Raw genomic sequence first — 16,726 nt, forward strand, 5'->3', positions numbered from 1 at the left:
AGGAGGCAAACAAGCGAAGCTTCCCCTTTTGGGTGGAGCTCCGCTTTACGTACCACAATAAATCTGCATCTTGACCAGATTTCTCAGTTTAAAAACCACATTGTTGCGTGTCGTGCAGAACAGTGAGATAAGTGAGATAAGTGAGATAAGTAATAGATGTGTTAATTATTAGATAAATCAGAATCTTTATGGACCCTTGGTTTTTTCCCCAAACTCCAGCAGCCTAAAAAAAGTCCCAAAGTTCACCTGCCTTATTAAAAAAAAAAACCCTTGCACTGTGTCCGAGGATCATTCCGGCTACTCCGCAACTCTCTACCTCCAGCTATTTTTCACTCTTTTTTGATTGCAAAGGAACAGACCTAAGGATAGAGGATTAGGGACCAACATACTGAAGGATTAGGCTCCGCTGTGCTCTAAATCTCCATCTTACAAAGAACATTAATGGTGGTATCATAGAAGAATCTTCAGTAAAGCACAAAATACAAATCATTTTTATTACAAATCCTTTCAGAGTTTTGATTTATTTATTTTTACACCCATCAAGCTTTTTGTGCATCACTTCGGTATTGTATACTTATAATTCCAGGTCTAAACCCAGGCCTGTCAGGATCTGGAAGGTATACAGCAGCCACAAAAAGGGGACCCATTGCTGGTAGGCTCTCTCAGCAACCACTGCAAGGCAGACTCCAGAGAACTTCCAGCCATGCCACTTGTCATTCGCGTCTCAGTTACACACAGATTTTATTCAGCAAAGACCAGCACTCATTCGCCTACATCTGCAGTAAAGCTCTGTACACACGTACCGATCGTCGGTCGAACGATCGGCCGTCTTTTGTCCAGGGCTGTCGTGTCTGTTGAAAACTGCAAAAGACTGCACACGAATTTTGTCGGCCAACAACAGCCGACTGCAGAAGTGATGTCATGTGATGGTTAACTTTCCTGGTCTTTTTTCTTTTCTGAGCATGCCCAGTCTTGCAAATCTGCTGTCTGTCGGCCGAAATCTGTACTGACTGGCGAACAATCGACCGTTCTGGTGTTGGCCAACAAAAATTTTAATGCCTGCACGACAGATTCTTTTCGGCCGAAAGTGCGCTGTCGGAAGCATCATACTAACAAGCCTACAATCGGCCGATCGGTCGTCGGCCGAATCTTTACGGCCGACAATCGGTACGTGTGTATGGGCCTTTGGTTAACAAGATGTCCGGGTGGGATCCCTTCCTCCAACCCTCCTATGTAACAGTATTGTTTATGAGCCTGTCCTGCCAGGAAAGTGGATGGAAAGTACAGTGGAAGGTGGAAGTGGGCACATTTTTACCATTTTACTGTTTACAAGTGCATCATCTCTCTCTCATGTGCTTCCAAAATGACAGTGAAGAGAATAAAGCATCAAAACTAAAACTTGAGGTTATGTCATTCTTGTTAATATCACGAGTTGTACAGTTTTACTCATACTCACCAAGCGTGAATTTTCAGTGAAAGGGTTAAATTCTTCAATACCGCCATGGCTGGTGGCAGTAATCTGCGTCACCGAGGGATCCTGAAAAAGAAACACAGGAAAACAGATTTATTATTATGTTTTCTGGCAGAGATATACATGTCTAGTGTGAATCTGGGCAAGCACCATATACCAAGTCAAGGAGCAAGGTGATGCAGTGGCAAAGACCCCACCTGATTACCAAATTGCAGCCCACTTGCTTTAGCTGCCCTCAAACAAAACATGAATGGTACCAGCGAATGTACGTCCAAGTAGGAACCTGCATACAGTTTATGGCCAGATTCCGGGGCTCCATGAAGCTATGGAGAAGATTTCGGAGGGGGGGAAAAAACAATTTGTGTGGACACTTTGCAGTGCCTGCTTTTAGTAATTTATGTGACAGCACTTAGCAATAAGAGTCTCTTCTTTTGTCTCATAAAAAATAGTCTCTTTCTTGCCTCAGAAAAGACTCTCTCATTGGTCAGCGCTGTCACATGACTGCGCTAACTAATGGCCAGCAGCCATAGCACAGATCACAGCTTCAAGGGCTGTGTTTGGGTGTTTCAATTAGAAGGAGATGCACACTGGCAACCGTGGGTGATGGATGAGGTTACACAAAAGCTGATAGCTGCACACAGGAGAACAGCAGGGAGGCTGTTGGGAAGGATTAGAAAGGTGCAAAGGTGGAGATACCCTTTAAAACAATGAATTATGTATATTAAAGTGACTCTAAAAAGGCAATTTATTTTTTTTACATAACATAAAAGAGGTTACACTTACTTGCTCTGTGCTATGGTATTGCACAGAGCAGTCCCTTTCCTCCTCTCCTGGATGCCCCCGCCGGCACTGCCCGCTGCTCCTGTTCTCTCTGCTGGTACTAAGTGGGCACCTGTGCGGGTGCACTCCTGAGCTGGGGTGTGTGCATCCATAGACACACACAGTGCAGCTCGGCCACGCCCTTGCTCTCTCCTTACAGGATTTGACTGACAGTCTATGGCTCCCACTGCTCTCACAGCTTCCTGTTAACCCAGGATAAGAAAGCAGCGGTGCTGTAGATAAGTCAGTGCTGAACCATTGGAGAAGTTAGGCAAAAGGAGGCGGGGAAGGGTGGGGGAACAATTAGTGGGGTGTTTATACCTTAACGCATGAGGGAAAAACACAATTACAGGTTGGATCCAAAGCTACTTTCATTTGTGTTTTGATATTTGCCTGGAGTTCAGCTTTAGGATCATCGAACTCGTAATACGCATGTGCATTTCCTATAACTGGAAGCATTATTTCAACATTCTTACATGTGACTGTGGCAGAGTAACCAAAATTGTTTAATGAGAAATAGGTTATGCAAAGGATTTCTCACAAGTCTGGCAAGCAACCGTGTTCGGTCAAACTTGGAGCTCATTTAGCCTAAGTTCTCACATGTCAGGTACGAAATTCGCCTCGGTTTCCACTGCAAATTTCCTAAGCAGCTGTTCAGTTGCGATTTTAGATTTGGTTAAGATGCAAATTCTTGGAGCCAGTGGCCACGAGTGTCTAACATTAGCTGGTTGTTAAGGAGCGGGCAGGGAAGCTGACCGGTCGTTGCGTCCTTGATGGATGACTCTTTAGCTGTCAGCGGGGTTCCCCACTGACCCCTGAATGTAACAAAAAAAAAAACCCCACTGTCAGCAATAAAAAATATATATTTATTTTGGTGTGGGGTTCCCCTTAAAATCAGTAACAGACATTTTTTTTTTTTTTTTTTTATTCGGATCATATTTTTTTTTTTTTTTTACATTGAATCAGTGTTAAAACTCATCCAATGTGTGCTTCAGATGCGTTCCTATAGAAGGCAACAGCCTGGAATTCGCATCTTAACCGCATGGCAGTGCTAAAAAAAAACGCACAGGACTCACAGTGAATTTGCATTTCCGCTGCACCACACATCACGTCATGCAAATCGGATGCAGTTCAAAACGCATCCAAATTGTATCCTCCCTTCTAGATTGTAAGCTCTAACGAGCAGGGCCCTCTACTTCCTCCTGTTTTGAACTGTATTGTAACTGTATTGTCTTCCCTCACATTGTAAAAGCGCTACGCAAACTGTTGGCGCTATATAAATCCTGTATAATGATAATAATATATATGCGAACAGAGCCTTATGCCTCGTACACACGTTCAGATAATCGTACGAAAAATATCGCTTTCGACCTGATCCCACGATAATCTGATCATTAGTACACAGCTTTCGACAACCGATCCCGACATTTCATCCAACAAAATCCGAAGGGACAAACACGAAAACTTTTGTCGTACGATAGCCTAGTGAACGACAATCGTTTATCAGTACAGTATGCGTCTGCTAAAAATCAATAGATAAAGACAACACATGATCAGAAACACAAAAATAACCCGGAAAAAGCCTGGCTGCCATTGTTTTTGTTTTGCAGTTCTGATACGTAGCTACACAACCAGGAAGCTTTTCCAGAATCGTACGACAAAAATGATACGTTTAGTACGCATTGTTGAATTCGATATTAGTATCATGCAACAAAATGCAAACAAGAAGTCGTCCGATTATCTGATCGTGTGTACAAGGCATTAGGCCCCTTTCACACAGGTAGCGGATTCCGCTTGCTCAGCATGGGATCACTCCGCTGATCCTCGCTGAGCAGGCAGATGACAGGTCCTGCCTGCTCCGCTGTACAAAGCGGACAAGGAAAGAGTCTCGCTCTCCTCTATGGGGAAATCAGGTGGAAACAGTACACCTTTCCATTTCCATCAGATCCTGAGGGATGCTAGAGGGATGGAAAATAGGACCACTATCCGTCTGTTTTTTGCTGACAAGATTGGATCGGATGGTGGCAGCGTTCTGCCACTCCATAGGGGAGACTAGAGGGTCCGATCAGGACCACCTGAAAAACTGACAGGCAGACCTGATCAGACAGCCCATGTGAAAGGACCCTTACACAGTACACAAAATATACAATGCAAGAGAGTGCATGTATTTAGCCTAGTTTACATTTACAAAAAGTACAGCATGCTGTGAAAAGGATACAGTGGGTACGGAAAGTATTCAGACCCCCTTAAATTTTTCACTCTTTGTTATATTGCAGCCATTTGCTAAAATCATTTAAGTTCATTCTTCTTCCTCATGAATGTACACATAGCTCCCCATACTGACAGAAAAACACAGAATTGTTGACATTGTTGCAGATTTATTAAAAAAGAAAAACTGAAATATCACATGGTCCTAAGTATTCAGACCCTTTGCTCAGTATTTAGTAGAAGCCCCCTTTTGATCTAATACAGCCAGGAGTCTTTTTGGGAAAGATGCAACAAGTCTTTCACACCTGGATTTGGGGATCCTCTGCCATTCCTCCTTGCAGATCCTCTCCAGTTCTGTCAGGTTGGATGGTAAACGTTGGTGGACAGCCATTTTTAGGTCTCTCCAGAGATGCTCAATTGGGTTTAAGTCAGGGCTCTGGCTGGGCCATTCAAGAACAGTCACGGAGTTGTTGTGAAGCCACTCCTTCGTTATTTTAGCTGTGTGCTTAGGGTCATTGTCTTGTTGGAAGGTAAACCTTCGGCCCAGTCTGAGGTCCAGAGCACTCTGGAGAAGGTTTTTGTCCAGGATATCCCTGTACTTGGCCGCATTCATCTTTCCCTCGATTGCAACCAGTCGTCCTGTCCCTGCAGCTGAAAAACACCCCCACAGCATGATGCTGCCACCACCATGCTTTACTGTTGGGACTGTATTGGACAGGTGATGAGCAGTGCCTGGTTTTCTCCACACATACCGCTTAGAATTAAGGCCAAAAAGTTCTAATTTGGTCTCATCAGACCAGAGAATCTTATTTCTCACCATCTTGGAGTCCTTCAGGTGTTTTTTAGCAAACTCCATGCGGGCTTTCATGTGTCTTACACTGAGGAGAGGCTTCCGTCGGGCCACTCTGCCATAAAGCCCCAACTGGTGGAGGGCTGCAGAGATGGTTGACTTTCTACAACTTTCTCCCATCTCCTGACTGCATCTCTGGAGCTCAGCCACAGTGATCTTTGGGTTCTTTTTTACCTCTCTCACCAAGGCTCTTCTCCCCCGATAGCTCAGTTTGGCCGGACGGCCAGCTCTAGGAAGGGTTCTGGTCGTCCCAAACGTCTTCCATTTGAGGATTATGGAGGCCACTGTGCTCTTAGGAACCTTAAGTGCATCAGAAATCTTTTTGTAACCTTGGCCAGATCTGTGCCTTGCCACAATTCTGTCTCTGAGCTCTTCAGGCAGTTCCTTTGACCTCATGATTCTCATTTGCTCTGACATGCATTGTGATCTGGAAGGTCTTATATAGACAGGTGTGTGGCTTTCCTAATCAAGTCCAATCAGTATAATCAAACACAGCTGGACTCAAATGAAGGTGTAGAACCATCTCAAGGATGATCAGAAGAAATGGAAAGCACCTGAGTTAAATATATGAGTGTCACAGCAAAGGGTCTGAATACTTAGGACCATGTGATATTTCAGTTTTTCTTTTTTAATAAATCTGCAACAATGTCAACAATTCTGTGTTTTTCTGTCAGTATGGGGTGCTATGTGTACATTCATGAGGAAGAAGAATGAACCTAAATGATTTTAGCAAATGGCTGCAATATAACAAAGAGTGAAAAATTTAAGGGGGTCTGAATACTTTCCGTACCCACTGTAAATAATGGCAAAAAAAAAAAAAAAAAAGCACCAACAAACAAACATGCTGGAAACGCACTTCAACTGCATGTAAAAGAGCAGAACTTCAGAAGTTCACACTGAAGAGCGGAGATTGTGGTGTAAAGGAGCCTGAAGTCACGGATTCTCTGATTACAGTGTGGCAATAATGGTCAGTAGGTTGGGACTTTCTCCGACATAAGAATGTGACCTATGAAGTGGGCACACCCTTCTTCAACAGGTTCCTCCAGTGATGACTCAGATGTGATCCAGTGACTTGCAGGAGGACTGGTAATACTTCATTGAACACACAAGACTGTACAGTTTGTAGAAAAACAGGATCATGTGTCTAGTCACTCTAGTGGTACGTCACCAGAAACACAATCATAGTAAAATCCCATTTGCTGTTCATTTTTATTCAATAATAAAATTCTATACTGTATATTTCATAACAGGAAATCAAACTCAAAACAAAGATTTCTAAAACAAATCACAAAACTCAAGAAATTATTAAGTTTACTAGATGAATGGTGATAGAATGACCTACAAGAGAAGCAGCAGTCATGTAGGTTCACATGCGTGTGTATGCGTGTAAATCACATGCAATCCAGCAAGCGCACACCAAACCGGGTGCTTTAAATAAAACGAGCGGGGGTGCTATTAACTCCAGATGGCATCTTCATGCACTGAAAACATGTGGTTTTCCACAGGCTGCAAGGTCCAAACAAATTTCTAAGAAATGCACTCGCTGTCAGCGCTGTATAAACTGTATGCAGCATCGGCTACAAACAGTATACAGCGCTGGGTTTCAGCAGCGGCACAGAGACGACCGCTCCTGTTTCCAGAACACAATTCAATTGGGTTGAACATAGCTCAGCCATTTATTGGAAGCTTTGCATTTTATTAAATGAATACAAGGCTTCCTCTGATTGGCTGAGGTGGAGATTGTGAGGTCATCCACCCACCTCCCAATCTCAGCCAATACCAAGGGAAGCCTTGTATTCATTCATAAAATACAAAGTTTCCTGTGAAGTGCTGAGCCCAACTTAACTTTGTTCTGGGAATGGGATGGGAAGTCCCTCTACCAAATTACAGCACTGTATACTGCATGTAGCAGACAGTTTACACAGCACTGATAGCGGCCGTATGCATTAGTAATGGAAATGGTTTGTTTGGGCCCAAATTAATTATTGAAAGTAAAACGAAACCTGAAGTTAAAGAAATTCTCACTTTAATATTCAGTGCCCCCCCCCCCCCCCCCCCGGTGACAAAGTACATAAAGCACTTTGACCCACGTTCCTACGTGCTTGGTATGCTGAGCTATGAGGTCAGACAGGGCAACCCTCTTCCGCTGCGGCAGTACAACAGGGTAGCTAGCATGGTGACAGGTGCCTATTTCCTTGCCCTAGATACGAGGTGGCAGGAGGAATGTAGAGGGAGAGGAGGTATGTCAGCCTCCCATCTCTATGCATTCCTCATGCCGCAGCTTGTATCGGAAAAAGTGCTTGGAGCTGAAGATGATCAGGTTATTAATGCAGCCGTCTCCTTACTATCTACCAGTGTTGCCAACAGTCAGTATTTTTACGGGCAGCCAGTAAAAAAAAAAAAAAAAAAAAATGGGCACTTTTCTCCTGCCAGTAAATGTCAGTAACAGGAAAAGGCTGCCAGTAAAAAATATGGCTGTGACGCTTGGCTCACACATGAGCAGTTGGGGTCCGGATCCGGCCAAGACCATGTGTCTGCTACACTGCGCTCGAGTGGTGCCAGCGCGCGCGGGGGGGGGGGGGGGGGCGTTATCTGGTGGAGGGGTGTTTGATGTCATGGGGCAAGGGAGCTGAGTGGAGAGGCCGGAGCCTCGTGTGCAGGTCTGCGGGATGGGAGAAGGGCAAGCAGGGAGTGGGACTGACAGGGCTGTTTGGACTGGAGTGGACTAAAAGAATCACCTGGCATGGAGAGAGACTGTCACTGTGACTCAGGAGGGGACGTGTCATGTCAATGAGGTGTCATCATCATCTGTGTTGCTGCTCACTGCTGTCAGTGTCACTGTGAGCGTCCATTTTATGTGTGTGTGCGCCTGCCCAACCATACCAATTTCTTGCCCTTCAGAGTCCTGTTCCCGAGATACTTACTTACTATAGCGAAAATAAAAGAAAAAGATTTTGTTGTCTTAATATCTACCTTAAATCACATTGCTAATTGCATATTGTACTCGTTTGTAGCCTAAATTCTGAAAATTGCACAAAACAAATTTTGTCACTTTTAGAAATGCCAGTAAAAATTAGGCTGTGCCAGTAAATTTCAATATGATGTCCAACATCATAATAGTTAGGCTTAACTTAGAATGCTCATTGGATCATAGTACAAACTAAAGCCCCGTCCACACATACTGATCGTCGGCCGTAAATATTCGGCCGACGACCGATCGGCCAATTGTATGCTTGTTAGTATGATGCTTCTTCCGACAGCCGACAGCGCATTTTCGGCCGAACAGAATCTGTCGTGCAAGCATTAAAATTTTTGTTGGCCAACACCAGAGCGGCCGATTGTTCGCCAGTCAGTACAGATTTCGGCCGACAGACAGCAGATTAGCAAGAGTGGGCATGCTCAGAAAAGAAAAAAGACAAGGAAAGTTAACCATCACATGACATCACTTCTGCAGTCGGCTGTTGTTGGCGGACAAAATTCGTGTGCAGTCTTTTGCACTTTTCAACAGACAGGACAGCACCGGACAAAAGACGGCCGATCGTTCGGCCGACGATCGGTACGTGTGTACGGGGCTTAAATGTACTTTGTCCCCCCGAGGATCAGAACACTGTATATGCACATATACTTGCCTTACCCATTTGACCTCCGGAAGATTTACCCCCCCCCCCCTCCTGACAAGGCCACTGCGTGGTCATGCGACACTGTAATCACACTCAAATAAAATGAATGTCCTTCTTTTCCCCTCACAATAGATCTTTCTTTTGGAGGTATTTTATCACCTCTGCGTTTTTTATTTTTTGCGATATAAAAAAAAAAAACACACACACACACACACACACACACACACACACTTTCTGCTATAATCTTTTAACCACTTTAACACCAGAGGATTTTGCTGCTTAATGACCAGGCCACTTTTTTCAACTTGGCACTGTGGGACTTTAACTGACAATTGCGTGGTTATGCAATGCTGTACCCAAACTGTACCAGCTGTACCTGTACGTCCTTTTTTTCCCCCACAAACAGAGCTTTCTTTTGGTGGTATTTGATCACCTCTGCGCTTTTTATTTGTTGCGATATTAATAAAAAAGAAAAAAAGTGAAAATTTTGCAAAAAATTTACATTTCTACTTTGACAGTTAAAAAAATCCAATATATTCAATTTTTGTCATATATTTAGGCCAAAACTTATTTAGCTACATGTCTTTGACAAAAAAATTCTCAATGAGCATATACACTTTAAGACCGGAAGATTTTACCCCCTTCCTGACCAGGCAATATTTTGTGATTCGGCACTGCGTTACTTTAACGGACAATTGCACGGTCATGCGACACTGTACCCAAATGAAATTTACGTCCTTTTTTCCCACAAATAGAGGTTTCTTTTGGTGGTATTTGATCACCTGTACGATTTTTAATTTTTGAAAAAAAGAGTGACAATTTTGAAAAAATATATATATATTTTTCACATTCTGATATATAACACTCCCAAAAAAAATATTTTTTTTTTTTAACATTTTAGGCCAATTTGCTTTCTGCTACATATTTTTTTTTTTTACAAACAAAAAAGAATCGCCATAAGCGTATTTTGATTGGTTTCGCAAAAGTTATGGCATTTACTAACTACGGGAAAGATTTGTCATTTTTATTGTTTTTTTTTTTTGTACTAGTAATGGCGGCAATCTGCAATTTTTTGCGGCACTGTGACATTGCGGCGGACAGATCGGACCCCTAACTGACATTTTTGACACTTTTGGGGGTACCAGTGACATTACTACAGTAATCAGTGCTATAAATATGCACTGTTACTGTAATAATGACACTGGCAGGGAAGGGGTTAACACTGTTGGTGATTAAGGGGTTAAATGTGTGCCTCATGCTTACTGACGTGTGTGGGGGAAGGGGGTTCTGTGACACAGACACAGATCGCAGGATCAGCTATGCAGAATCCTGTAATCTGTCCCTGCCTGTCACAGAGAAGATCCGCCCGCTTTGTTTACACAAGCAGGCGGATTTTCTCACTCTTTCCCCGACAATCGGGGAAGAAAGACGGTGATCACCGCCCCTCCTCCTCCGTCCCGACTCCCGCTGTGTCTAAACACAGCGGGAGTGTGCCGCCGAGACCGCTGGGAATCTAGCGACGTAGGTCTACGTCACTGGACCCAGGGCTGCCACTGTGCCGCACTAGCAGCACAGTGAGCAGTCAAAGTGGTTAAAAAAAAAAAAATCTAATTTAATCATCAATTTAGACAAAATATGTATTCTGCTAAATATTTTTGGTAAAAAAAATAAAATAAACCATAATAAGCGTATATTGAACAGTTTGCGCAAAAGTTATAGCGTCTACACATGATGAAATATTTTTATTTAATTTTTTACTAGTAATGGCTGCGATCAGCGACTTATAGCGGGACTGCGATATTGTGATGGACATTCTGACACTTTGAACCTTTTTGGGGAGTAGCGACACTAATACAGTGATCTGTGCTAGAAATATGCACTGTCACTGTACTAAGGTCACTGGCTGGGAAGGGGTTAACATCAGGGGTGATTAAATGGTTAACTGTGTGCCTAGCCTGTGTTTTACTGCAGTGTGGGAGGTGCTTTTACTAGGGAAAGACATGAATCCTAGTTGCTGCTTTGCATAGACAGGATTCATGCCTTCCCTCCTGTCAGACTGGCAATCTGCTTTGTTTACAGATTGCAGTGCTGTCTCTGGGACTGATGATCAGGGGGTACCGGTTGTCATTGGAGTATTCACATCCCCTACCCGGAGGTGCAGGATCACATATACACATATATATATATATATATATATATATATATATATATATATATATATATATACACACACACACACACACACACACACACATATACATATATACACATGTGATCCAGCAACCGTCCTGTAGCAGTAAAGAGGCTACAGGGCATTTGGCAAGTGGTTTAAAACTTCAGCTTGTATAATTAAAGCTTTGACCAAAAAAAAAAAAAAAAAAAAAACTGGAAGCCGATTGGGTTGTTTGCAATGCTGCACCAGATTTTGCACGGTCTAGTTTTAGTAAATCAACCCCAGCATTTTGTTTAAATTCAAAATGGGCCCTTACCCAAATTTGTACACCACAATGTGACTTTTCTATCAAAATTTGGAATCCCAAGGATATCCACTATCAGAGGAATCAAAAATTCTATGCAAAAAAGGAGTAACGTAAAAGGCCTTGTACCCAACAAATAAAGCTCTAGGAAAAGCTCTACCATACTTTCGTAATCTCACTATCGCATTGACTGTCACATGAGGTGTCAGGTAATCTGTGACAATATGTCATTACATAAACAGGTAAATGATTAAACTAGGACGGATGTTTACCTACACAAACATTTCGGCTGTTGAAACATTTGTGGTTACCCGGTCTACTGTCATCTTCTCAGGTAGAACACCAATTACATTGTGCAAGACTTCTATTGTTTCTTTTGTTTCATCTACAGTTTATAAAGTGGTGAAAACTTGGGTAGAAGTCACAGGCATATCAAATTACCATCAAACAGCAGTTTATTACTTTTTTTTTTTTTTTTTTTAAACTGGTAAAAAGTATTTTCAATCTAGGTTTTAGAAGAGTTCTAACCAAAGCCGGCCATACATGAAATTCGGCCAATTCAACAGTGACTGGTCAATTTTCGATCTATGTGTGGGTAGGCTGACTGTACAGATGTTGATCCACTGATACAACCAGCCTGTTGGAAAATTTCCACATGATCAGCGCCACCGGCTATAGCGGGCAGTGCTGATCAGTGTTTTCTGGCAGTGAGGAAGTCTCCCGCCATCAGAACACAAAAGCTCCGCGGGGGCGATTCCACCATCCTCCTTGGATGTGTGGATGAGGGATACCGGTCAATTTATTCATTCAGACTGCTGGTTGAAAGGAAAAAAAAATATTAAAATATGGGCTGCCTTCGCTCTCACAACTAGTCTAAGCAATGGCAGGTAGGCCAGCCTTGATGCCCATCCAAAGTGCTGGACACTTCCATTTTAATGTGTGCAGCTTTTCTGAAAAACAGCGAGGTTGTACTGCCAACTGCATTCAGGGCAGACAATGATATCCCTCCCTGCACTGGAGATGGGGTGACTTCAGGCTCACTCACATCCCAATCAGCTCACCACCCCAATTAATAAGTAAAAGGCATACAAGTAACATTACCATATTAAATACACTACATTTACACTGCCAAAGAATGAATACCATAAACATAAGCAGCAAAGAAGCTCCATAGTGGCTCAGTTACATACGGTATACCTAAAGCTGAATTCCAGGGAAAGTAAATACGCTCCCTTGAGTTGAGAAAATACCGGTTGATTTTCCAAGGAATCTTGTGAGCTGATAATGTCCTGTGCTCCCTTGCAGTGGGGCTTCCCATGGCCTTTTCCTGTCCCCTAGACCTAAATGTGAGCATGTAACCCTTGCTGTACGGGCAAAGGCAGTCACATTTTTACTCTTCTTGTTACTGGTTAACCTAAAAAAGGTAAAAACGCTGGGAAAAAAAACAGTATTTTACAAACTCATTGATAGTGGCTTTCCATAAATTATTTATTTTTATTCCCCTGCAAAATGCCTTTGAAGTTCCTAGAAAATTTGGTCAAGGGTGAGAGCAACCTACAGCGACATTGCCACTTCTCCACAGATATAGAACAGTAGGTGAGCATTGTAACCCTACGACAGAAAGTGTTTTACTGGCTGGATCACCAGGTGTAAATAAAGAGAAAAAAAAAAAAACCTAAAAAAATAAAACTAATGCAGCCGCTTATTCTAAGGATTGGCAAGTTGCAATAATGGAATTTATGACATTACCGTAAAAAAAAAAAAAAAAAAAAAAAAAAAAAACACCTCTCTGATGTTCATTGATGGACACAGCTCCTGGTATTCATAACCATTGGGTTATACTGCCCCCTACAGGAGTAGGACACTAGGCGGAAAAAATTCTGGCTACACTCATGGGCAGTCCTAGGGGGTATACTCCCTCTCTCTGCTATAGCCACTCAGTTTTGTAACAAGTAGTGTCAGGAGAATAATATCTCCCCGGAGGGATGGGTGCTGTGTACGTCAATGAACATCAGAGAAATGGATTTTACAGTAAGACAACAATCCCATTTTCTTTCGTTCATTGACGGACATAGCTTCTGGTATTCATAACCATTGGGATGTCCCAAAGCAGTGATAAACATGAGGGGTGGGAACAACCAAAAAATTCCCAAGGCTAAACATTAGCCAATCAGGCAACAGGGGCTCAACCAAACAACCAAAGCCCACATGAAAAAACAATACACCCTCAAAGAGGATCAAGTCCTCTAAACAGCAGCCTGCAAAACCTTGCGGCCAAAGGAAGCATCTGCAGATGCCAACACATCCACTTTATAAAACTTTGTAAAACTGTGCACCGGAGGATGGGGCGTGGTTCGTCAATGGCTCCGTGAGAGGCCGAGCAGTGAGGAGCTCTGCTTGGTGGAAGAGAGCGCCGTGCAGTGAGTGAGTCGGCTCTCCCCCCCTCCCCCGCTAGGTGCAGAGCGGGGCCTGAGGCTCACGGAGGACGGTAATGGGGAAATCCAGGCTCGGGGAGCCATAAAGCAGCGGTGGTGGCAAGGAAGCAGGCGGTCATACGCTGAATGTGCGGGACCCTGCCTCAGAGTGAGAGAGGTACAGCATAGGGTGAAAGACCGTGCGGGTCGGCGCCGGGCTGAGGGGCTGTGGAGGAGGAGAGTCGGGGTTGAGTGCCAGCTGGGACAGTAGATGCGGAGGTCGCTGGTCTCCCCTGTATATATGACTCAAGCAGCCAGCCCGGAGCAGAAACAAGCCCTAGAGAGAAGGACAGACATTACCTCATATTTTCTGAGACGCACAGTGGCATCACGAAGCACTGCTGGGACCAAGGCATCACAGAAACGCCAAACAAACTCAGGAATGGCAGTTCAGCAGAAAGGGCCCAAAGCTACAAACACTCAATCTATTGGGGTCTCTTCTGGTAAGAAGAAGCCTTTAGTAATGGATATATCGCAGGAACAAAGGAACGAAGAGCCCAAAGAGTCCCCGATTATGCCGCAAGAGCCCCAAATACCATCAACAGCGGAGTGGAGTGAGTTTGTAAAGCTGATCCCGACGAAACGGGATATCCAAGATATGGCTGCAGCAATCGTGAGTGACATTAAAATGGAAATATGTGGTTTAAAACAAAAAGTTGACCAAATTGAAGGCAGATTGGTGAATACAGAGTCAGTACAATGTGATTTTGAAGTCGGAATCTCTGAATTAGAAAGTTCACGAGCACAGTTGCAAAAACAAGTCACCTGGTTGCGGTTGCAGCAGGATGATGCCGAGAACCGCAGCCGGAGGAATAATATTCGACTACGGGGCTTGCCTGAATCCGTAAAGGGCCCAGAGCTCAGAACCACGGTAGTGGGTATTTTGAATGGTGTGTTGGAGAGACCCCAAATGGATAACATTTTTAGTGTGATTTGTGTTATTTTTCCATGCTTTTCATGTTTTTCTTATGGGAGATTTGTGGTGTGCGTTTTTGGATTATTTTTTTTTTTTTTTTTTCACAGCAAAGTTGGATATTATATATTTGTATCTGTAGAAATCAACTATAACTTCACAAGGTGTTTTTTTTTGTTTCTATTCGTGCCCCCGCCAGCCATGGAGGGCTGGAGCACGATCTTAAGGGTTAAGAGGGAAGGGAGCACTGAGGTAGAGGTAATTTGAGAGTGTTCCCTCACTTCGTGCGGGACACGCTTAAGACATAAAAAAGAAGATATGTTAGACTTAAAGTGGAGTTCCACCCTATTTTTATACTTACCTCCATCTTCTCGCTCCGGGTCACCTGAAAAAGAAATGGATAATCGCATATTTTTTTTTTTTTTTTACTTACCTCGTAGCGAAGAAAAAATACTTACCTTACTTCCTTCTTCCTCCTTCCTCGGCTGCGGCCCGTCACTTCCTGGCTCTGCAATGATTCCTGGGAGCTGAACATCATAGCTCCCAGGAATCATTGCGCCTGCACCGGCCCCGACGTCAGTTCCGGGTCGCGCGCGTCATCCCCTTCTAAACAGCTTCTGGGCATGCCCAGAAGCTGTAGAGGGATGACGCGCGCGACCCAGAAGTGACGTCGGGGCCAGCGCAGAGCATCGTGGGACCAAAGAATGCGGAAGAAGACGCCGAAGGGGATCTCGCTGGCTTCAAGCTGCCCACATCTGAGATGGCAGCGCTGGACAAGACGTTTGCAAGGTAAGTATTTGTCCTAACAGGTAAGTACAACCCGGGACAGATCAGAGGCTAGCCATTGTGGAATATACTAGCCCTGACTGTCCCGGGGGTAATAAAAAAAAAAAAAAAAAAAATCCAGGGTGGAACTCCGCTTTAATAATACCGAATTTAAATCACTATTAGGGTGTATACAGAGGATATAGTGACTCAGGGAATAGTTATGATTAATAGCAACTAGAAGTGAGTAAGGGAGATCCTCCCAGGACCTAGCGCAAGTTTGAAGGGTTAAGATGGAGTTGAGGGGAGGGTAGATGTTTTGCAGAAGGGGGGGTGAGGGGGCCCTCAGGAAGGGAGATAGGGGGAGGGGGAGGGGAATCCATAGAGTGATAGGAGTAGAAGGCACAAGCAAGGGATCTGACCATGTAGCAATCAAGTCCCCTTTATCTGCGACCTGGCTCGGGGTAGTTTGACTAGATCGGGAGGCGTAAGAGGGGGTCTCTGGGGCGGGGGGGGGGGGAGTAGGACATTGACATTATGTGAAGGGAGGCGATCGTCCGCCGAGTTAGAGCTCCTCTAGCTGGACACTTTAAAATTTATAGTTTTACTGTCTGCCAGTGATAAGATAGGGACTACATCCTTACCATCACGGTAGGGGTGAGAGGGAGTAGAGCCCATTTTCTTAGCTCCAATTTTTGGAGCCCAGCCTTTTCTTCTTTTTTTCTTCCCTCTTGTGTTCCTGAAGGAGAGTGTCCAGGTACAGTGGCTTGCTCGCTGGGTTTTGGGAACCACGGCCCCCTCAGTAGATAGCGCCTGGTTGCGCTGGTTTAGATAACCATTAAAGGGGGGTAGGGGTAGTGGGTAATAAACAGTATATACATACTTGTGTGGGTGAAGGGGGGGTTTCTTTTCTTGGCCAAAAATCTTTTTTTTTGATTTTATTAATTTTTTTAATTTTTTTTTCTCGCATAGGTTGTGTGGCCGTAGTGGGCAGGGGACCGTTCCACAATGGTGGCTGGAGGTGGAGCGACCCAGGGGGGGCAGCAGGTTGTAAGATTACGACCTATAATGTGAGGGAACTATCAACCCCACAGAAGCGTAGGAGACTTATGGGAGATCTAAAACGAGA

General features: G+C 44.0%; 1 protein-coding gene across 1 annotated transcript in view; it reads right to left on the minus strand.

Moving 5' to 3' along the window:
* The window catches only part of SCAMP2 (secretory carrier membrane protein 2), a 93,072-nt gene that overhangs the window by 48,310 nt on the left and 28,036 nt on the right, over positions 1-16,726 (minus strand). Inside the window, exon 2 of the mRNA XM_082254199.1 lies at positions 1,457-1,537. Within this exon, the coding sequence (XP_082110325.1) occupies positions 1,457-1,537 (81 nt within the window). The remainder of the gene's footprint in view (positions 1-1,456; positions 1,538-16,726) is intronic.

The sequence above is a fragment of the Pelophylax lessonae genome, assembly GCF_965119305.1.
Source record: "Pelophylax lessonae genome assembly, chromosome: 4".
Classification (NCBI taxonomy): Eukaryota; Metazoa; Chordata; class Amphibia; order Anura; family Ranidae; genus Pelophylax; species Pelophylax lessonae.